Here is a 23,633-nt window from a genome sequence, read left to right as displayed (position 1 = left end):
AATAAAAAAATAATATTCAGGAGATAAAAAAATCGAAAAATAATATTTAGGAGATAAAAATCTGATAAAAATCGAAAAATAATGTTTAAAATAATATTCAAGAGATAAAACTTTGATAAAAATCGAAAATAATATTTAAAACAATATTAATGAGATAAAAGTTGATAAAATACGAAAATAATAATTAAAATAATATTTAGGAGATAAAAATATGGTCAAAATAAAAAATAATATTTAAAATAATATTTAGGAGATAAAAATTTGATAAAAATACAAAATAATATTTAGGAGATATTTTTTTATAAAACTCGAAAACAATATTTAAAATAATATTTAGGAGATATAAATTTGATAAAATTCGAAAATAATATTTAAAATAATATTTAAAATAATATTTAGGAGATAAAAATTTGATAAAAAATTGAAAATAATATTTAAAATAATATTTAAAATAATATTTAAGAGATAAAAATCTGCTAAAAATAAAAAATAATATTTAGGAGATATAAATTTGATAAAATTCGAAAATAATAATTAAAATAATATTTAGGAGATAACAAATTGATAAAAATCGAAAATAATATTTAAAGTAATATTTAGGAGATAAAAATTTGATAAAAATCGAAAAATAATATTTAGGAGATAAAAATCTGATACAAATAGAAAATAATATTTTGGAGATAAATATCTGATAAAAATCTAAAATAATATTCAAAATAATATCTAAAAGATAAATTTGATAAAAATCAAAAATAATAAAAAAACAATTACAAATATGGCATTAAGGTTTCTTAGGGTTGCCCTAGCGTTTCTTTCTTTTATATATAAGATAGGGGTTTTTGTACATAAGTCCCCAACCAAGCATCTTTATTATTCTAGGTTTAGGGCTATATCTCTTTCACCAATAAGTCCATCCCTTTAAAATTTATTATAAATAAAGGAAACATTCATGTATATGCCAATATTACCTCCAACCCTTTTATACACAATTCTTAATTGTAACCCCAATTTAATCAATTTTGTCCACAAAAATCCAATTTTGACTTTTTTTTTCAAATTTTTTTTTGCTGCCGGATTCCGGCGTTGACTTTTCGATTTTTTTTCTTCTTTCGGATTTTTTCGTCGGTCTCCGGCGTTGACTTTTTTTTTTTTTTTTCTTCGGGATTTTTTCGGCAGTCTCTGGCGTTGATTTTTTTAAGTTTTTCTTTTTTTTTTTTGTTTTTGTTTGTTTTTTTTTACGTCCGCCGCTAAACGTTGACTGTAATTTTGCTGTCACTGCTAGTAAATTAACGTAATAATACTGTTAATGACAGTTAATTAACGTAATTGTACTGCCGTTGACAATACATTTATGTAATTGTTCTGCCGTTGACAGTAAATTAACGTAATATTATTATTTTTTATTTATTATTTATTTTTTTATTTTCTTTGATTTGTTGACAAGTCAACATAATTATATTACTGTCGTTGACAGTAAAATAACTGTAAACACAATAATATTACTGTCAATAATATCAATATTATTATTTTTTTGGGTTTTTTGTTTTCTTTGAGTTATTCACGGAGTAACGTAATAATATTACTGTCTATTATTGTAATATTACTGTAAACATAATAATATTACTGTGGTTGACGGTAATATTACTGTTGTTATAGTAATATTACTGTCACTCACAGTAATATTAATTCTTTTGGCTTTTTATTATGTTTACATTTGTTAAACGGTCAACATAGTAATATTACTCTATTACACAATAATAATGAGTTTTGTTGTATTAATATTACTGTGCTAGAGATTAATAGAGCAATATTACTGTTTCTAACTGTAGTTTAGTTAATTTTACTGTGTTTAACAGTAATATAGTTACTATTAATGTCAATCACAACAATATTGTTGTTTAAACGAAAAAAAAATGTTCCAGAAAAAAAAAATCGAAAAAGTCAACGCCGGAAACCGGCGAAAAAATCCAAGAAAAAAAAATGAAAAGTCAACGCCAGAGACCGTCGTTGACCGCCGGAATCCAGCGGCAATTTTTTTTTTTTTGAAACAAAATTATTTTTTGAAAAAAAAGGTTTTGGGTTAAAATTGAATAATTTGTAAAATTTGGGGTCAAATTGAGGTTAAATTAAGTTAAGGATAAAATTTGAGCATATTAAAGTATGAGGGGCTATTTTAGTCTTTTACAAAAATCTGGACCATGTGTGGACTTATTGGTAAAGGAGTTTTTTGTCTGGATCTCTTTATGAATAAGTACCCATTGATGTGCTTATTTGCAATGACCCCTATTTAATATTATGGTAAATAGCATTTAACCCCTACGGTTACAAGATTTTGCAGATGAACCCCTTGTGCTCGTAATATCAGCACAATACCCCCTTGTCGTTAATAGAGGTTCCTTTAGTTTTTTTATCAAACTAAACCACACGTGTCAAACTTCAAGGGGGTCGGTCATCTGTAGAAGTTAAAGGGAAAATGTAAACACACAAGGGAGACATGCAAAATATAGTATTTTGACGTTTGACACGCTCAGTTAATTTTGACGAAAAAGTTAACGGAATCTACCCCCAATCAACCACAAGGAAGTTATGTGCTGATATTACGAGCACAAGGGGGTCATCTGCAAAAGCTTGTAACCACAGGAGAGTCAAATGCTATTTACCCTTAATATTAAGTAGCCTTATTATTTTAAATATGACGCACATACACTAGTTTAAATTGTTGGATTCCGAAGATAAACTTTAGGGTTATGTAATAATTGGCCAGTAAAGGTTAGGCATGGAGTAAGAGTTCGTTTCGTTAAACGTATTTAAATAGTTGATAAGATCTTACGATTGATAAGCTGTTTTAAGAGTTGAGAAACTGTTAGGTCTTATTTTTAGATTAATTTCTAAAGTGTTTGCATAATTAACTTATAAGGTATTTTTACTCATTAACTTATAAGCTCAACCAAACACCCTCTAAATATCATGCATTGACGTGTTTGATTGAAATGTATGCTCATTTTTTTAACACGCGCTTGAACATATGCCCAAAATTAATGACGTTTGATTACGTTGTCTATCAAACCCTAGTCCAAATAAAGACGGTGCTAATGTCGTGGGGCCAAGTTTTATTTTATTTTTTGTTCATAACATTTTGTCACCTGTACATTGTTCGTTTTTTGCGCTTTGCAACATTAACTAAAAAGAGTTGCACGAGCGCGTAAAAAAAACGGGTTTTGCTATGCCCGTGCAACTTGTTTAAATTTAAGGAGGCAAAACGCAAAATGGGGCAAAATATAGGTGGCAAAATGCTATTAACAACTATTTCTTTTTGCCGTTCTCAGCCATGTCAGGTCACTAATTAGTTTATCTTACATGAAAAAAAAAGGAGTCAATATTTCCTTTGTTGTTTTCTCATAAACGAGATCGAAGAAAAGAGTAACCTTATTCTATCTTTTCTGGTTCATAAAATGTAATGGCTTTTCTGTTATGATAGAATTCAAGATTGCAAGATCAACAGATCGATACAAATTTCTATCTTTTCGTATTTCTCAAGTTTGCACTTTGAACCAAGGAAAATGATTCCGATTTCATAAAAAAAAAATGTGCAAATACTATACCATCGCAATAAATATATATATCATGAGAATATAAAGTTGTGTTTGATATACACAACAAAATCGTCTAATCCAACTTTTTAATAGGTAACTAAGATACTCGCGCAACAGCTTTGACGCTGATTTCTATATTTAGAAGACAACAATCTTTGACAATGAATCCTTTGTTAGGATCATTAATAGTTGCAAGATCAATGTATGCATGCCTTCCCCAACTACTGCTGGAAGCTGAAAACCAATAACTAAAAACTGCAAAAACAAAAAAAAAAAAAAAAAAAAAAAAGGAAAAAGAATTAGTTTTCGGTTTCGGTTTCCGTTTTGAAACTTCAAACATTTTAAACGAAATATTGTAAGTACTTACAATATCGTCTAGTTTGTTTATCATCAAACTGGTTTTTCATGCATACGGTAAAACATGTCTGCACTCTTTCGGTACCAAGATAGTACAAATAGATGCTAACATGGCTGCCAGTTCCTTCTCCATTTCCTTTCGGGTAAAGAAGGATTTTCCTACGTTTACATAGATAAAAATATTTAATCACACAAAAAAAAAATAAAAAAATAAAAGGTAATAGTTGTGACAAACAAAACAATTGTACCATTTTTGGCCTCCGGCATCAAATTCTTCAGACTCCCAACTTCGGGGCAATTGGGAGAAACCCGAAATCTCCAAAGCATGTTTGTAATAAGTATTGACATTCGAAAACAACAGACGTTCAATGACTGCTTCTCTTTTGACCACAAAAACTTCAGCACCAAACACACAGCTGTCATTGATTATGTATCCATTTGATGGATCAGACAAAACCTTTTTAGAGATCAATTTTGAAATTCCCCATTCGGACTTTGTTGCTTGGAAACACTTCGTTTTTCCTGCCAATAATATTATAAAAATAGTCCTTAGAAATTAAAGTAAACAAATAATTTATGACTAAAAAGAGAAAAAATAAAAGTCAGTAATATATAATACCTGTTGAAGAATGATAATTGCCCGAAATCTGATTAAATAGAAATATGCTGAAGAGAGCATTGACTTCCCAGTTTGTAGGGAGAGAAGTTATGTCCGTCATAGCCAAGTTTATAGATATATAATCACTTTCTCTTCCATTAAAATTGAATATTAGTCTCCTGTACAAATTCAAACATCCTCCATTACTTCTTTATTATTTTGCCTTATTAAGTGGCTTATTAAGGAGAGAGAGAGAGAGAGAGAGAGAGAGAGAGAGAGAGAGAGAGAGAGAGAGAGAGAGAGAGAGAGAGAGAGAGAGAGAGAGAGAGAGAGAGAGAGAGAGAGAGAGAATATACCACTTGTAGTCGCCGGCGACAAATTCTTTTGTTTCGTATTTCGTAATTCCATACTTTTCAAACACGGAGAAAGATTCAATCTTTATCATGAAGTGACCAGGTGGTGCCTCTCTTGTATTCAGGATGGTCACATCTAAAAACAGTAGATGCACATATAATTTCAGCACAAAAATATACATACATACATACATACATACATACATACATACAGTAGAATCTCGATAAATCGATAAATTAATAACCTCTCGATAAATCGATAAATTAATAACCTCGCTTAAATATTAACTTCTCCCAGTCCCGAATCGGTGAAAACGTACTAAATTATTAGTTCGACAATTTAATATTTCGTTAAAGTAATAGAATTTTGCTAGTTCCGACTGTATAAATTTGTAGAGGTTTAACTGTATATACACGAGAAGCAAAAAATAGATTTTTTGTAAAGAGAATTGTCATACCATCCTTCGTTGCTGGCTTCACACACAAACAGTTTCCCATCGTCTTCTTCTGTTGTTTTTTGCCCTACTTTAAGTTTGTAAAATCAGAGTACTCTTTATATATTATTATATACATGCATGAATGTGAAAATTAATATTCATCCGTACGTAACTTACCTTGACTTCCATGAGAATTCTAATGCATGAAGAGTTCTTGTCCAATGGGAATATTAATTCGTAGGTTTTCTTGAAATTTAAGTTTGGAACCGTGAATATTGGTAAAAGTTACTCACCAAGTGAATTTAATTTAGGGTTAAATACGCTTTGCACCCCTGAAGTATATACTCTATGTAACATTTTCCCCTTAAATTATTATTTATAATACTTATCCCTTAATATAATTATTTTGTATTTTGAAATTTAAAAATTAATAATAATCTTGATATATATTCCACTTTCATTGGATGGAATAATTAAAAAAATAATTTAAACAATTTCATCAAAAATATAAATTGAAAAGTCAATGCAATATTTAAAATTTGGGTACATTACAACCACCCCTGAGGTATGGTCAAATTACGAAAACTCCCTTCTTGTTTGGGTAATTACAACCACCCCTCGACTATAAATCTTCTAACACGTCCACCCTTGCAGTTTCAAATTTAGTGGAATCTTCTAGGTTATATAGAATATTCTCAATTTTGGACCCGTTTTATCCAATTCGAGCTCCACATTTTGAAGTTAGATGATCATAAGATGTGTTTTTTGGCTTGTATATATCAGATTGTGGTGCATCGGAAAATGTATTTTTGCACAAAATTTGTTCAAACTAGAGAAGATTCCACGGAATCTAGATGAGTATGTTGAATTTGACGCCATAAGAGTGGAGATGTAAGAATATTCATAGTTGAGGGGTAGATGTAACTATCCAATCATGAGTAGTTTTTTCGTAATTTGACCATACCTCAGGGGTTTCGTTGTAATTTACCGTTAAAATTTTAACGTTTTATATTTCTATGGTAGAATAAAAAACCATTTAGAGTCTAGACGAGGAGATGTTCGTTCCTAGTTGTATATGGCTTGAGGTATCAGGTCTATTTTAATTTTCAGATTCACCATTTAAAGAAGGGAAAATTACACATCGCCCCCTGTAAATTTCTATTTTTTGCACTTTACCCCCTCATTTTTTTTAAAAGTGAATGTCCCCCAATAGCAACACTCCGATGGATCATTCATTGGAATTGAGCATTTTTGTTGGACATTGCCCCTTTAAATGTTATTTTTGTTGCGCGTTGCCCCTTTAAAATGTTATTTTCGTTGCACAATGCCTTCCAAAATTGGCTTCTGGGGCAAAGTGCAACCAAAATAATATTTCGAAGGAAGAGTATCACTTTTTTGAAGTTTTAGGGGGGAAAGTGCGAAAATAGGAAATTTATAGGGGGTGAAGTCCATTTTGTCCTTTAAAGAAAGTAGTTTTCGACAAGGGTGTTTGGAACAACTAATTTGGAGTTTTGCATTCTATTTTAAACAATGTGCTTCATGGCCACTGTTAATGAAATGTGAAAGTCTTCGAGAGATTCCAACAGAGACGGGATTCATCAACCCAATGTATGATTAAAGACCTTTGTAGATCCGCCGTAACTCTTCATTGAATAAAAATTGACCCTTTCAGTAATAAAAATTATTGAAAAAAAAACATATCCAGGCATTTATTAATAGTTGGGTTTTTTGCAAAAACCACCCATGTGTAATCTCGAATTGCTGAAAAACCCCTCATGTTAAATAAATTAGCACAAACCCCCCTGTGAAAATTAGTCAAAGGCAATAAAGACTCTGAGCTCGACGTGAAATACACTCGCGGTATGTGCGATTGGGTGTCTGTTTTTGGAACTGAAAAGACAAAAATACCCTTTATAAATATATTCCGCAAATTACAAATTCACCCCAAAACTACAAGCCCAAAATGAAGTTTTCGTATTTTTTAATTAAGTCCCTAATATTTTCAGAAAGGCCCTAGCTCTTCCTCACCATCCAACAATATTAAAAGTCTCACCATTCCAAAATTGAGAAGCAGAATCCCTACAATCCACCCACAATAATTTGGATGTCCATGATTTGGTTTGTGAAATGGAGAAATCGTCAAAAAAAAAAAAATACAAACACAAAACACACACACACACACTCACCAAAAATGGCGGTCTTTGTTTCAAATTGTTTCCTCTCTTCAACTTTATCCATTTTGCTTAGATTCGCAAGCTTCTCACCATTGCAGCCACTTATCTCTCGTCCTTCGACTCATGGGTTGGATACTGTGGACGCGAATCCTAGATCGCAAGTGCCGGTATAGTGGAAGGGGGCAGGGCTGATTGAGGGTGGTCTTTGGCTGGTGGCGGTCATCGGCTGATGGGGGAGGCGAATATTTTGCCGATGGTCTAGGCGGTGATGAGGCCGGAGGACGAAATTGCGGAGATTCGGGAGGTGAGGAGGAATCCGACGATTGCGGTGGATTTGGGAGGTGTGGTTGGCGTTTTGACGGGGAAGAGGAAGTGAGAAATATTACATATTTTTTTCTCTTTTTTTTTTGGTTTTTCTTTTTTTTTTTTTTCCGAATTTTGTTTATGGCAGATGAATTCATGGGTTAATTTAGTCATTTTATGTAAGTCAAATGCCCATTTTAACATTAAGGGGCGATGTGCTTTGTCAAAAACAATAAAGGGAGGTATGTGCTAATTTTTTTTAACACAGGGACTTTTTTGGCCATTCGAAATTACACAGGGACTTATATGCAATTAGCTCTAATAGTTGTTTACATTGTTGAATGACAACCTTAATTAAAAGTTTAAGCTGGTAGTGAGATGAGTCATTGAATATTTATATCTCCAACACGCCATCTCAAATGCAAGCGAACTACATTTGAAGTCTGTTAGGATTATAATTATTATTTCAATTAATAGTTTAGTTATTGATTTATTTAGTATTTAGTTATTAATTAATTAGAAAAGTATAGGTTAGTGTTTATGTTTGCCGTGTGTTAGTGGTAGAATAGTTAGTATTTATTTAGTGTAGGTAATTGTGTTTCCTAGTTAGATTAGGATTCTAGGATTTTATTATCTTTAAATAGTCGTTTTGTGCTAGGGTTTTATTATGCAGAGAAATAATAAAGAATAGTTTTCTTACGTTTCGTAAAGAAATTCTTATGATACACAAGAGATCGCATCAATTGGTATCAGAGCGAAGTTGCGATAACACCAACGCTTCGTTAGCAAAGCAGAGATTATATCAAAGCTAAGCTGGAGCAAAGTTGAGATCACATCAAAACTTTGTGAAAATCATGATGTCTGAAACAAGACGGTTAGAGCGATTGGAGAAATCCGTAGAGAGATTACGGATTGATTTTCAGAAATTGCTCGAACAAAGTCAGGGACGACGTCAACGCCATCACAAAAGCCGAAGGGACCGCCGCCCATTATCGCCAACGCCACCGCCACCATCACCGCCGCTGCCGCTGCCGCTGCCGAGCCTATCACCGGAGGAAGAGAAATAATAAAGAAGAGTTTTCTTACGTTCAGTAAAGAAATCTTATGATACTCGATCAAGAGATCGCATCAATTGGTATCAGAGCGAAGTTGCGATAACACCAACGCTTCGTTAGCAAAGCAGAGATTATATCAAAGCTAAGCTGGAGCAAAGTTGAGATCACATCAAAACTTTGTGAAAATCATGATGTCTGAAACAAGACGGTTGGAGCGATTGGAAAAATCCGTAGAGAAATTACGGATTAATTTTCAGAAATTGCTCGAACAAAGTCAAGGACGACGTCAACGCCATCACAAAAGCCGAAGGGACCGTTGTCCGTCACCGCCACGGCCATCACCACCACCGCCGCTGCCGAGCCTATCGTCGGAGGGAGAGGAAGAGGACGACGATGACTTTTTCGAAAAGCTCCAAATTTTTGTGAGTTCGCCCAAAGAAGAAGAATCGAATGCCACTGAGATAAAGTGGGACGAAGAGGCGAAAGAAGAAGAATCGGAGTCAATTGAGATAAAGTGGGACGAAGACGAGAAATTAACCAGAGAGGAGAGCGAAGAGCTACTATGGATATTGGGAGATTTCCATGGTGTTCAAAAGAAAGGAGACGAAGAATCGATGGTCAGTTTGGAGGAGGCAAAATCTGAAAAGACGATTAAAAAAGTTTATCTATCGGGAAAAAAATTGAGTATTTTCGCAAAAGTAGCCTTTGGAATTTCTTTGGATCAGCAAGAACAATGTGTTAAAGAGCTTGATCGTTCATTGTGTTTTTTGGATTCATTCGGAAAGAAAGTCGATGAAGTCAAACATAGATGGAAACGCAAAACGAACCTTGAGGACAAGATTCATTTCAAGCGGGGTGGAATGTTAGGATTATAATTATTATTTCAATTAATAGTTTAGTTATTGATTTATTTAGTATTTAGTTATTAATTAATTAGAAAAGTATAGGTTAGTGTTTATGTTTGCCGTGTGTTAGTGGTAGAATAGTTAGTATTTATTTAGTGTAGGTAATTGTGTTTCCTAGTTAGATTAGGATTCTAGGATTTTATTATCTTTAAATAGTCGTTTTGTGCTAGGGTTTTATTATGCAGAGAAATAATAAAGAATAGTTTTCTTACGTTTCGTAAAGAATTCTTATGATACACAAGAGATCGTATCAGTCTTGCACTTGAAATATTTGAATACAAGATTTTTCATTTGACCTGGGTCTGATACCATGTTCGAACCAACTCAGGGCTCGAAGCAGATAGTAATAACGTCGCAACTTTTAATTTTGCAAGCATCTGTTCTATAGAAGAGAGAAGGAGCCGACACACATTTCCAACAAGTTGCAACGAAAGGTCATTCCGCTACCTTTCTAGCATGTAATCTGATGGATGCCACAGACACCACGGCATCATTTATCTCCAATACGACCGTATAAAATTAAATCCTTTGAAGTCCAGATGAGGAAATTATCATCCCCATTTGTATATGGATTGTGGGATCATGTCTGTTTTTATTTTTTCGTATTCACCATTTGAAGAAAGTAGTTTTCTATAAGGGTGACTGCAACAACTAATTTCGGTGTTTCGGAAAAATTCTGATTTTTTTCGGAAGTCTAAAATGCCTTCCGATTCCGATTCCGAGTTTTTCAGAACCTAAAAACTTATTCCGACTCTGAAACTTCCAGAATTTTCGGAATCTTTGGAAATGATGTGATTTCTGTCATTTTTTGAAGTTTTTGGGAGATTCCAGAAATTTTCAGACACGGAGAACAACAGATTGTAAGCCAAACTTGCAAAAGAAAAGGTAGAAAACAATAGACTGGGATATTAATGTAATTCTATGTTTTTTGGGACGAAATTGTAAAAATAAAGGGATATTGGGGCAAAATAAAAGGATAGGGATATTCAGCATCCTCATGTGCCAAATATATGACTTTTTCGTCCAAACGAACACCCAAATCAAACAGCAGACCAAAATAGAAAAAATAAAATTGTTAGTTTGAGGACTAAAATTGTGGAAGAAAAAAATAGGGACTAAAACTAATTTGGTCTACAATATAGAGACCAAAATTACAATTATCCCAAATATTTGTAATCTGAAAATACATCTCGGAAATGATATATTTCGATTACAATCGATAATATCTTTAGTATAGTTAGATTGTCCTAATATTCTAGGTCCATTGTTGTAATGAAACTCGAGTTACCAAAATCAAATGCTATTATATATCATTGTAATCTATGTACATGCATTCACCACAGATCATATTATAAAATTTGAAACAAATTGATCAACGAACCACAAATCAATCCTCTCTAGAACATGAAAATGAATAATACGACGGAGGAGTATTTTCTACTAATTCTCGTGCTTTTTCCAAATCTCCTACAAATAATGGCCTCATCAGAAAAACTCAAATGTTTATTTACTTCAAAGTTTGAGGTTTACGTCGCTAGCAATCTGCCGTCAGAAGCTCAACCATTGACATTGCATTGTGCATCTAAAGACGACGATCTTGGATACCATACGCTGACGACAAATCAAGAATTTCACTTTCATTTTTGTCTGCGCCCCTTTGCTACTTTATTATTTTGCCATCTTTGGTGGGAGAATAAGGATTCGGCTTTTGATGTGTACAATGGTAACTGGCGACACGATATTTGTTTCCGAAATCACACTTGTTATTGGGTAGCGAAGAGCGACGGATTTATTTCTCACCATTCTACCCTCCACAAGAATTAGTCAAGAAGTATTCTTGGAATGAAAATGTGAGAAAAAGTTCTCATTGATGGGTCGACAAAATTAAATTCATGATATATGCTAATAGTTTGACTAATATAAATAAAAGGTAAATTCCAATTTACCTCTGTATAACTTCCAATTATATCATTATGCCCCCTTTACTTGAAAATTTGTCCCGATGTAACCCATCCTAACACATACCAACTTATAGTTGATATCTTAATTGACTCACATCCTTTATAGAAATCTCAAAAAGCATGCAAGTATATGGGCTTAATTCATATTTGCACTCTTGAAATGGAGTCTTTTGGCACTTTGCACTTTTAAAAAACTAATAGTAGCACTTTGCACCCTCAAAACACAATAAATCATTCACAATGCACCCTGGATTGATTAATAAAGCCAATTTCATTTTTTATTAGTTTTTTTTTTTTTTTTTTTTTTTTTTTTTTTTTTTTTTTTTTTTTTTTTTGCAAGATGCAAAAAACAATTAAATTGTTATTTTCTTCAACCTCCAAACTAATTTCAAGCGCACAAAGTGGGAAAACAAAATAAAAATAACACCCAATTATTGAAAAAAACTATATTTTCATACATGTAAAATAAAATAAACTTTTATTACTAAATTACTCGATCGATGGATCTTTTATTATAAGTTGTGGAAAGATTAGGTATACAAATTTGGAAGAAAACATGATTTTCAACTTATTAGATAACGAAATAGCTTAAGGATACTTTTTTTTGTCATAAAAAACTTAATTTTTAAATATATTGATTAGATGTATTTTTTATTTTTTCTTTTGCAATTTATAGTTTCAAATGATTGATGAATAAAAAAAAATGATTTTACATTTGGCATGCTAAAAAAATACCACTAAAATTATTAAATGATCTTTATTAGCTTTAAAAATTTATTTGGGGTGCATTATGCATCATTTACTGTATTTCGAAGGTGCAAAGTGCTATTAATTTATTTTGAGTGTGTAAAATATCAATATGCTATATTTCAAGGGTGCATAGTGGGATTAAGCCGAAGTATATATGAACATCTAACATGTCAATATAAAAAAAAAAACTTTAGAATATGAAATATTGGATATATATAGACTAATTAAACCGACATTAAGATGAAATCGTACGTTTAATCCGAGTTTTTTATAGGCAAGCGAGATACTTGTGCAACGGCTTGGACGTGGATTTGTATAGCTAGAAGACAACAATCTTTAACAACAAATCCTTTAGTCAGGATCAATAATAGTTTCAAGCTCAATGAATGTATGCGTTCCCCAACTATATTCGTAAGCTGTAAACCAGTAATCTTGAGCTGCAAAAAAAAAAAAAAAGTTAAGAAACCGAAAAACGGTTGTTAAATTTTTCGACCTTTTGCACAACAAACATTGAAAATTTTAAATCATGCATACACTATCTAAAATAAAAAACAGGGATACTGAGGAAAGGCCTTAATTAATTTATTAATGTTGTAATAACTTACAATTTTTTTTCGTGTGTAATAATTTCTTCCGGTCCCCACTCGGTAATTGATGCTGCTCAAATGCCAATTGGGCAACCCAAGTGTCCTTGAGCCCACAAAGATAGAGAATGCCGTGAGTCACTGCCACGTGTCCGAGGTAGTCGAAGGGATTGCTCCGCTCGTTAACCTACAAAACAATTGAAACACTAGATGACACGCCGGGTTTGGCCCGGCGATTATCCTCCGACGCTCAAGTCAGAAGATGAATTAATATAAGCAAATAATAGTTATTAATTGCCAAATTAGAGTGTACCTTCTTATGTGAAATGACGCATGTATTTATAGGTGGATGAATAGGTAGGACTTTTGTAAAAATCCGATGTGGGACAATGTGTTGTCATTTGTAAATGTGAAAAGGTAATCTAATTGAGTTTTGGCACACAATTAGATTAATTAGACAATTTGGGCCTAATCTTAATTGGGTTAATGGGCCTAATTATGATTAGACACATCATTAAGCCCCCCACTTCCAAGTTGGGTCATGGGTTTGTGAGCCTAGTTGGAAGTAATATATAAGGCCTCCCACGCACTTGTAGGGTTTTTTATTTTTTATTCCTGAGGTTTCTTCTTTCTGAATTGTGCTAGCGAGATTTAAGAATAATCGGCGAACTTCCAAAGGTATAAATAATTTTTGCAAATCCTCACTTTTTATTCGAGTCCTTGTGTCGTTGGTTTTACCCGTATTTTGTTGTTTGGAGCCTCGAAATTGCGTTTGATAAAGGCGTAGGAATTTAATGTCGGGTCTAAGGTTGTTGGACGAGTCTAGCGACGAACTATGTGGAGTTCATTCGGAATCCGATAATTTTGAAGATGGGAATTCGAAAAATCTTGATAGCCGGGTTGATAGAGGTCGAAATTTGGAGTCCGGGAGTACCAATTTTGTGAAATTCGGAGTTGCGAGCGAGAAGTTATGTGCGAAACAGTGTAATGGTTCGTTGTTCGAGAAAAATTCCAATACAGGCGGCTATGGCATCGAATTCCGTGCCAGAAAGGAGGGGGTGACGTCAGCCCTAGGGGGCGTGACGTCACCGAGCGTCGAAATCCGTGCAGCTGGGCGGTCGGGCGGGCCAAATCGGGCGGATCGAGCGAGTCGGGTGGGTGAGTCGACTCGGGCAGGCGGGTCGGACCGGTCGGGCTGGGCAACTCGGTCGGGTGAGTCGACTCAGTTGAGTGAGTCAACTCGGTCAGGGGAATCGGGCGAGTCAACTCGGGTGACTGGGTTAACTCGGGCGGAAGTGGAGTGTGACGTAAGCGTGACGTCACACGGGGCGGGGCCAGGAACTGCCGCGCGCGTGGCGCGCGCGGAGCGCGTGGGCGGGGACCGCGAGGAGCGCGTGGGGCGCGTGGGGCGCGTGAGGCGCGTGGGAACAGATGCTGGGAGCTGTTCCGCGCGTGGGGGCGCGTTCGGGCCGTTTCCGGCGCGTGTGGAGCGCGTGCAGGGCCGTTCGGAGTCCGTTGTTTCCGCTGAACCCCGTGTTTCAGCTCCCAACTCAGATGTGGGCCCGGAGTTTCGTTCCGTGGAGTTAGAATGTAGCGATCCTGAGACTTGGGCGTGGTCTCGACGGATTAATGTGTTTGGGACGAACTTTTCTCAAAAAAATTCCGTGGTTCGTGGGTCGAAGAGAAGACGTGATTTTGTGGTGGACGAGAGCGTGCTGACCGATGAGGAGGAAGAATTAACCGTTTTTTCCGGCGGTAGTGTTTCTAAGGAATATTCAGGAATATGTTCCGAATTAAATTTCGACTCCTCCTTTAGAGTTGGTCAACTGCCCGAGATTCTGGACTATCTACGTGTCGAGCATGCTATTGAGATATTGGTTCCGTGTAAAGGGGAGAGGTGTTATGCCCCTCCTGATGGCTACTTTACGGTATTCCTTGCATCATTTTCTGTTGGATTTACTTTGCCACCTCATCCGGTTCTTGTTCAAATTTGTCGAGATGTGAAGGTGAGCCTCAGTCAATTAACGCCGAACGCATTTCTTTACTTCAAAGGGTTTTGTCATCGCGCTGAGTCCGAGGGTTTTCCAATTTCGGCGAATTTATTTCACTCCATGTTTCTTGTGAAGCCGCTGAGGGACAAAGCTCCTAATTTTCATTTTCATCCTCGGTCGAAATGCAAGTTTTTGAAGAAAAATGAGAATAAATGGGGGAGTTGGAAGGAGTGGTTCCTATACGTGCGGAATGATTGGGAAGTTCCTTCCGTATGGGGTGAAGTGCGTCCCGTTGAGTGGAGTAATGAACACTCTAGACTCAAAATGGATTGTATCGGAATGGGTTTTTTCGATTATTTCTTCGACCCTTTGACTTTATTTTCTAAGGGTAGAGGAGTTGTGCTGTATTGATTGCTCCGTCCTCTTTCTTTATAGTTTTCTTGAAACTAATATTTTTGTATTTGCTGTTTTCGTGTTCTGCAGGTGAGGCGATGAGCTATAATGATTTCAAACGTCGTTGCATGAACAATGGTTCCTCGAAGCCTGTGTCTCGAAACACACCTCCGGTCTCAAAGCCTATGGCGAGGGAGTCGGGAAGAGGCACTGCTGAGGATCGAAGCAGTGGGAAAAAACCAGTCCATGGGGTGGGATCGTCACGTGGTCCGGAGGTGGCTGTGAAGAAGAGCGCTGGAGTCCCGGATCCCAAATCCGCCGACAAAGGTCGTCTTGCTATGGTGAGTGCGTCTCCGCTGCCTTTGAGCGAGCTCAAGTCCCCCTCCGCGTCCGGGGATACTCGCGTCGCCCCTATCGTCGTGCGTGAAAAAAGGCCTCGTACCTTAGGAGTTGAGGAGTTGGTGTTACCGCCCGTTAATGCATGGAAAGGGAATTTTGTTGCTGGTGTTGATAGGTCGCAAAATGGCGGTTCGGTGTTTGACGTTCTTGATAGCGCCTTGGCCATGGAGAAGGTGATGGGTTTTCCGACGGAGTTTGATTCGACTCGTCTTGCCGGGAAACCTCTGGACGAGATGATCGAAGGGTTGGCGTCCTCCTTTTCTCGGGTTAGTATTGGATTTATCAGGCACCTCTATATTTGATTTATTATTAATATTAATAATAATAACTCCTGCCCCTTTTTATTTATTTATTTAATTTTTTTTTAGACTATGACTTTCGTGCCCTTGATTATTGATCGCGGGAGGGGCTTGGAGGCCGAGCATGCCAAGATGCAAGCAGATAAGTTAAACGTTAATTCGTTGTATGCGGGTGTTCAGGGTGTCAATGCCTCCCTTCGCTCAGAGATTGAAGTTTTGAAGAAGTCTCTGGATGAAGAAAAAGGCAAGCTGAGTGCCTTGGAGAAGAAATGTCAGAGCTTGGTGACACGTGCGGATGAGGAAAAATCGGCTCGTCTGAAGGCCGAAGCTAGGATTAAGGATCTGAGCCGATCTTTGAAGAACGAGAAGACCGACGCGCTTTCTTTCATGGAAGCTCATAGGGGGTCGAATGACGTCTTGAAGACGCCTCTGGGTTTGATGGTGGTCGACAAGTTCTTAGGGAGCGAGTTTTATACCGAGTTGCGGGATAGTTATGCTAGTGGGTTTTTTGCGGAGATCGTGCGGGACATTCGTGGTCAAGTTCGTGCCACGAAACTTGTCCCTGAGGCTATCCTGCGGGAGATAGAGCCAAGCGTTTCGGAACTTGAGCCAGAGATTGGGGCGGAGAAAATTGGCGCTCTGGTTGAGGGTGATGAGCTTGACGAGATGCCTGAGGCAGCTAGAGCTGAGGATGCGAGTGTTGACCCGACTGCCCAGTAGTGTAGTCGTTTAGTAGTTTTTGCTCCTTTGAGAGTAGTAGTATTTCCTTTATGAATTATTTTTAAGACTTTTGTCTTTTTTATTATTTTTGTTTTATTTGCACGTATTTGCTTTATAAATGGACTTTTATCTTTAAGTCCTTTCAATTTCGCAATTTTCGTGCTTTTCGGTACTTAGTGGATGATCAGTCCCCTAAGTTTTTGATGTAGGGGCTCCGCAGTTTTGCCATTTTTTCTTAATTAGCGTTGCAGAGTCCTTGAGAATTTGTTTTCTCTATCAATTTAAGCTTTGGGGAGTGAGATAACAAAGTTCGAGTTGGCCAGACCCTTATGATCCTTGCTATCTTCCCCTTTAGCTTTAATCAATGATATAGTTTTTGTTTGAGTGTCGTGAGGTCACTCTTTGAAACAAACACTGCATAATAATAACGAAAATAATAATTAAAATGGTATAAAATATTGAATTGAAATGACATAAAGTAGAACGGTTGGGATGGGCATTATGCATCCACTTAAAACATTTTATTTATCTCTATGTGGCAAGCAATATGCCGCCAACTTATTACATAATTTAAAGCGGTGCGGCGAGCGGTATGCTCCCGACTTATTCCATAGTGTAAGCATTACAGCGAGCGATATGCTCCTGATTTATTATTGAGAAAAAAAAAAGGTTGCACGCCTGAGGTGCTAAACTAAATACTTCTTCAAGTTCCCGATCACTTTTCTTTTGGAGGGAATCTACGAGTTTCGCCTCCGTTTCGGGCTCAAGGCTGGTTCCTGCTCAGAGTAGTTTATCTTGATCGCCCGGAATCAACTCTACGCTTTTCAGTTCTTCTACTGCTGCGAGCCTCGTGCCGCTGGCCTCTTGATTGGTCGAGGGGGTGATGAGGTTGTCTTTAACAACCATCACCCATTTTCTCTTTAGGAAATTGGGAGGGTCATCCCCTTCTCCCACTTGCTTTTTGTTCCGAAGTTGAGGTGCCCTCAAAGTATTCGCATAACACTCTCGAGCTACGCGTTGATCGCCTACGGCTTCTCCAATTCCGTTAGTCGTAGGAAATTTCTACTTCATATGATAGGTTGATGGGATTGCTCTGAAGAGGTTCATACTTGGCCGCCCCAAAATTACGTTATACGTTGATGGTGCCTTGACGACCAAGAAGTTAACCGTGTTTGTTGCCCGACGTGGAAATGAGCCCAAAGACAAGACTAGGGAGATTTCTCCCAAAGCTTCGACGGCGTGTCCTGCAAACCCCACTAGGGGTGTTTTCACAGGCGCGAGTTTCGCATTGGCTATCCCTAGCTTTTCGAAAGCGCCGTAATATATAATATCAGCCGAGCTACCGCCGTCTACCAAAATCTTCTTCACCAAGTAATTGGAAATTGATGCTGAAATGACCAACGCATCGTTGTGTTCACCACGTGGTCCCTCGAGATCGTCGTCGCTAAATGTAATCTCTGGGTTTGGGTGATGAACATGGTAAACGTGTCCTGCCGGACGTTCTGTCGTAGAGTACGAGCCTCCTGCAGCCCGCATTGACGCGCATCGTGCGCTGGGGGTATCACCACTCGAGGGTCCTCCGGAAATGACTGCAATTATCCCTTGAGTTGGAAGATTGTCATCCTCCCGATCTTTCCGAGCGTTGGGATGTTCTCCTTTCTGCTGGAAGTGGGGTTTATTTTTGAATTTCTGGTGTCGCGGGGTATCCACGAATTCTCCCAGGTGTCCTTTCTTAATCAATCTCTCGATTTCCTGCTTAAGTTGAAAGCATTCGTCGGTAGTGTGGCCCCGATCTCGATGGTACTCGCAGTATTTTTCCAATTTTTGCCTTTTCAAATTTTCTTTCATTTGTCTCGGGGGTTGAACTAAACCTTTCTGCTCCGCTACCATCCACACATCCACGAGTTTTGCTTTTAAGGGGGTGAACTTTGGATAGGTAGAAGCGTGGTTCGAGCGTCCTTCTTCTTTCCTTTTTGTATCATGGCGTTCTTCTTCGCGCCTCCTCTTCACGGGGAGCCCCATCTCTACAGCCTCCTCTATCCGGATAAATTTCTCCGCGCGGTTCAGAAGCTCCTCTAGAGTTTGCGGGGGTCGGCCTGCGATGGATTCTTGGAAGCGAACATGCTTCAAGTTATGTTGCAGTATATCGGCTAGCAGGTCGTGGTTAACATTGGGCACCTCGTGTACAGCTTTGACGAACCGTTGTACATAATCCCTTAACGGTTCTCCTTCGCGTTGTTTGACTTTGAAGAGGTATGATCCGGTTTTGGCGTATCTCTTGTTGATGGAATACTGGCTAAGGAAGCGTTCCGATAGTTGGCCTAGACCATCCAAGGATCCTCCAGGTAGACCGTTGAACCAAGTTTGTGCTTGATCAGTTAAGGTAGTTTGGAAAATTTTGCAGTAGGCGGCGTCGCTGAGGCCATAAAGGTCGATCTTAGCGAAAAAATTGTTAAGGTGATTCTGGGGATCTCCTGTTCCATCGAATTGGGGCAGATTGGGGATCCTAAATCCGAGCGGTAAAACTTCCTCCATAATGGCCGGAATAAAGGGGCTTATTCGGGCGGGGAGCGTTCCAAAGCGAGCGGCTGTTGATCTCGAAGTTCCTCGCCGTGGGCTTCTTGGATTACGACCGTTAGAATTCTCGCGACGCCTTCTCGTCTCTTCAGGTTGAGAGTATCTACTTCCATACTCGTCTCGGGGGGAGTCGCCTTGGCGAAAGGAACGTCGATGTCTATTGTCTCGAGGCTCATGGCGTGGGACACCCGGCCGAGAAGATCCACTTCTCTCTCGGCGGTCTCGCGTCGCTTTCTCCCTTGAGGGAGCCCGTTGCCTTAGGGGGCGTGGTGATCGACCACGTGCTTCTCTTCGAGGGGCCCGGTCTGAGGCTGAGCTATGCTGATGCGACTGGGGCTGAGCATACCTTCGAGGAGCCCGTTCTGAAGAAAGGCTTCGGTCGCTGAACGACACCCTTTCCTCAGAGTCGTGGAGTTCTACGATGGGCGGAGTCACATGGACGTGAGCGGGATCCGTGGGATCGCTTTCTGACAGAGTCGGCTCTTCGAAATCACTATGGCCCTGAGCGCTGATGTATTGGGCTACTGCGTCCGCTGCTGCCCAAGCCGCTGCCTTGGCCGCGGTCTCGTCCATCATGGCTTGCAATTCTTCCGCCGTCATCTGGATGATCGGCACTGAAGTTCCCGTAGTGTTGGTTCCTCCTGCCGTTCGCTTTCTTCGGGGCGGATCCGGGATCCCGACGCCGGCTCCTTGTTGAGGCGGATTGACACTACCTTGACCACCTCCTCCCGTGTCACGTGATCGAGTTTGCATTCCCACAGACGGCGCCAAAATGATGCTGCTGAAATGCCAATTGGGCAACCCAAGTGTCCTTGAGCCCACAAAGATAGAGAATGCCGTGAGTCACTGCCACGTGTCCGAGGTAGTCGAAGGGATTGCTCCGCTCGTTAACCTACAAAACAATTGAAACACTAGATGACACGCCGGGTTTGGCCCGGCGATTATCCTCCGACGCTCAAGTCAGAAGATGTATTAATATAAGCAAATAATAATTATTAATTGCCAAATTAGAGTGTACCTTCTTATGTGAAATGACGCATGTATTTATAGGTGGATGAATAGGTAGGACTTTTGTAAAAATCCGATGTGGGACAATGTGTTGTCATTTGTAAAGGTGAAAAGGTAATCTAATTGAGTTTTGGCACACAATTAGATTAATTAGACAATTTGGGCCTAATCTTAATTGGGTTAATGGGCCTAATTATGATTAGACACATCAGTAATAAATGTACTAAATTCATAGTTCGATAATATAATATTTCGCTAAATTAATAGAATTTTACTGGTCCCGACTGTATTAATTTATAGATGTTTAAATGCAGTTGTAATAAAACTTAAAAAAAAAATATTGGTACCATTTATGGCCTCCAGCACTGAATTCTTTAGAATGCCATCTTTCTCCCAATTTGGAGAAGCCCGAATTGAAATCTTGAATTCTTGCTAGTGATTAATATCGACATTCATCAAAGACACACATTCAGTGACTGCTTCTCTTTTTACGACATAAACCTCAGCACCAAACACACACTTGTCATCCACTAAGTATCCGCTCGATGGATTAGACAGAATTTTCTTGGAAATAAATTTCGGAATGCCCCATTCCGACTTTGTTCCGACGAAACGTCCTGTTCTTCCTGTCAAATAATATCATTAAAATAATAATTCCCTAGCAATTTAAATAAAAATTATTTACACTAAAATTTTTATCGGAGAGAAAATAGTAGGGCTTAATGCAATTAGTACCCTCGAGCTATATCAAATTGCTAAAAGCTACCCTATGTGAAATTATTGGCAAAAAAAAAAAAAACCTATGATTCAATTTTTTTTAGCACACAACCCCTAAACTATGAAATATCATGCTCTCTATTGGTGGGACCTACTATTAACTCAAAGTCCTTCAGCTATGGTTAACGTATCTTGGGTAGAAGGGAATTGTTGTCTATTTTTTTTTCTTTTTTTTTCTCTCTTCCTTAATATACATGCTCTTTTTTATGATTTTTTTCTATTAAATGCAGTAAATTAAATTTTATTCTATATCATATCAATTTAGTGTAAAAATATTTGGTCAACATAAAAAAAAAGGAGAGAATAATTCTGGAAAAAAAAAATTGATTACAAAAAAAGAAAAGAAAAAATACCCTAAACTTGACTAGAAAACTTGGCACATTTGGGATTTGGGAATTTGCTTCACTGAATCATTGATCATTGAGATAAAATCATTTTTGAGTTAATTAAATAAATAAATAAACATTAAATTTGTCACTTAGTTTTATTTATTTATTTACCATATAACATTTTTCTTAACTTAAGTTAGTCACATGCTTAGATTTGTACATTTAGATCCTAGGACAAAGACTAATTGATTTCTAGATTCACAAACATTGATATAAACATAAGCAAACGTTGATATATAAACTATAAAAATATAATATTCTCTTAAGAAAAATTCATCAAATCAAAAGTAGCATCACTGAAAATATTATTGGCATAATTGGAAAATAATAACATTCTCATTAATATATATAGTTGATTATTGTGCAACAGCATGGACAGAGATCTCTACATCTAGATGACAACAGTCGTCCACGACGAATCCCTTAGTTGGATCATTCATATCTGCAAGCTCGATGAATGAACGCAATGGATGAACATTAATCTCGCACGATACCTGGTTTGCACAAAACCATCGAGTTGCTGCATGACAAAAAATGCAGTAAACTATGAAAATTTGAATCCATGGATATTTAATAGATTTTTTTAAGATGCATATGGAAATCTAATTGAATCAGTAGAAACAATTTTAATGGGGGAAAATGCAGTTTTCATCGCTCAAGTTTGCACGGATTTCACATTTGGTCCTCCATATTCACCAAAAACACAATTGGTCTCTCATGTTCGAATAATTTAACACTTTTGGTCATTTACGTTAATTTGCCATTAGTCCGTTAGTTAAGGCGGTGATGGGCACATGCTTGATTCCGTTAGATTTAACGGGAAATTGATGGAAAGGACTAAAAGTGTTGAAGTTTTAAAACATAGGGGACCAAATGTGTTTTTTGTGACCATGGGGGACCAAATATGAACTTGGTGCAAACTTGAGGGATGAAAAATGTATTTTTACCCAATTTTAACTATAACTTACCACTTAGTTTCTTGTGTTCATCCGAGAGCTGGTTTTTTATGCGTATGGTAAAAGATGCTTGCACTCTTGTGGGACCACTATACTGCAAATAGACGGAGACACTTCGGCCATTGGCATCACCGTATCCGTTCGGGTAAACACTAATCTTCCTAAATTTTGTCAAAAAATAATCCGTGTCAAAAAAATGTGGTTATGCACAAATTATATAATTGAAATAGGGAAAAATACGGTTTCCGTCCTTCAAGTTTGTATCGATTTTACATTTGGTCGCCCATGTTCACAAAAAACACATTTGGTCCCTCGTGTTTTAGAAATTCAACATTTTTAGTCATTTTCGTCACTATTCCGTTAGTTTTAATGGAATCAAGTGTGTGCCAATCACTGTCTTAACTGAGGGACCAAATGTGTTTTTTGTGAACATGGAGGACCAAGTTGAAATCAGTGCAAATTTGAGGGATGAAAACTGTGATTTTCCCATTGAAATATACTAAAATAAAATGGTACCATTTGTGGCTTTCAATGTAGAAGTCTTCAGATTGCCAAAACACTCCGAGTTTGGAGAAGTTTGGAATCTTCCAATCACGCTTGTAAGGAATTACGGCATTCTTCATAGACAAACATTCAATTACTGACGTAGCTTCTTTTTTCACCACAAAAACCTCAGCACCAAACACACAGTTGTCATCGACTAGGTATCCGTTTGATGGATCAGACATAACTTCCTTAGAAATAAAATTTGAAATTCCCCATTACGACTTCATTGCATGGAAACGTCTTGTTATTCCTGCACATGTTATTTGCAATATATGTTTCGGTACTGTAAAAGAGGGTTTCTATGTATAGGGTTAGCATATATAAGAGCAAAATGTACCTGGTGAATGAAGATAATTGTTGGATATTTGATTAAAGAGAAAGATGGCAAAGACAACGCTGACATCCGAGTTTGCAGCAAGAGAACTTTTGTCCGCGATAGCCAAATATACAGAAACATAGTTGCGATCTTTTCCAACTATATTGTCTCCATTAGGATAAATTATTAGTT

General features: G+C 37.4%; 2 protein-coding genes across 2 annotated transcripts; both read right to left on the bottom strand.

The window, feature by feature from the left end:
• Positions 1–3,605: 3,605 nt before the first annotated feature.
• On the bottom strand, positions 3,606–5,577 carry LOC105971339 (uncharacterized). The gene is made up of 7 exons (XM_088820983.1): positions 5,516–5,577; positions 5,360–5,423; positions 4,905–5,037; positions 4,570–4,727; positions 4,199–4,472; positions 3,961–4,109; positions 3,606–3,848 (listed from the first exon to the last, which is right to left on the bottom strand). The coding sequence occupies exons 1-7, from the start codon at positions 5,525–5,527 to the stop codon at positions 3,691–3,693; spliced, it is 948 nt and encodes a 315-aa protein (XP_088677109.1). The 5' UTR covers positions 5,528–5,577; the 3' UTR covers positions 3,606–3,690.
• Positions 5,578–21,979: 16,402 nt separating this feature from the next.
• On the bottom strand, positions 21,980–23,307 carry LOC148769746 (MATH domain and coiled-coil domain-containing protein At3g58210-like). Its single transcript, XM_088820327.1, has 3 exons — positions 23,096–23,307; positions 22,592–22,740; positions 21,980–22,143 (listed from the first exon to the last, which is right to left on the bottom strand). The coding sequence occupies exons 1-3, from the start codon at positions 23,305–23,307 to the stop codon at positions 21,980–21,982; spliced, it is 525 nt and encodes a 174-aa protein (XP_088676453.1).
• Between the last annotated feature and the right edge of the window lie 326 nt (positions 23,308–23,633).

This window comes from Erythranthe guttata, chromosome 7, assembly GCF_056151865.1.
Source record: "Erythranthe guttata isolate IM_541 chromosome 7, IM_541, whole genome shotgun sequence".
Taxonomy (NCBI): Eukaryota; Viridiplantae; Streptophyta; class Magnoliopsida; order Lamiales; family Phrymaceae; genus Erythranthe; species Erythranthe guttata.
The sequence above is the reverse complement of the archived record's forward strand: the minus strand, read 5'-3'. Positions and strand labels throughout refer to the sequence as shown.

What these genes read in the sequence shown, in the direction of transcription:
- LOC105971339 (XM_088820983.1), bottom strand. An exon ending in GAAGCCAGCAACGAAGGATG is followed by an intron (nt 5,038 to 5,359) that starts GTATGACAATTC and finishes TACTGTTTTTAG; the next exon opens with ATGTGACCATCCTGAATACA. An exon ending in GATGCCGGAGGCCAAAAATG is followed by an intron (nt 4,110 to 4,198) that starts GTACAATTGTTT and finishes ATGTAAACGTAG; the next exon opens with GAAAATCCTTCTTTACCCGA.
- LOC148769746 (XM_088820327.1), bottom strand. Translation starts at nt 23,307, where the DNA reads ATGTCTGATCCATCAAACGGATACCTAGTCGATGACAACTGTGTGTTT. An exon ending in TACATTGAAAGCCACAAATG is followed by an intron (nt 22,741 to 23,095) that starts GTACCATTTTAT and finishes GACAAAATTTAG; the next exon opens with GAAGATTAGTGTTTACCCGA. An exon ending in TGAACACAAGAAACTAAGTG is followed by an intron (nt 22,144 to 22,591) that starts GTAAGTTATAGT and finishes TTTGTCATGCAG; the next exon opens with CAACTCGATGGTTTTGTGCA.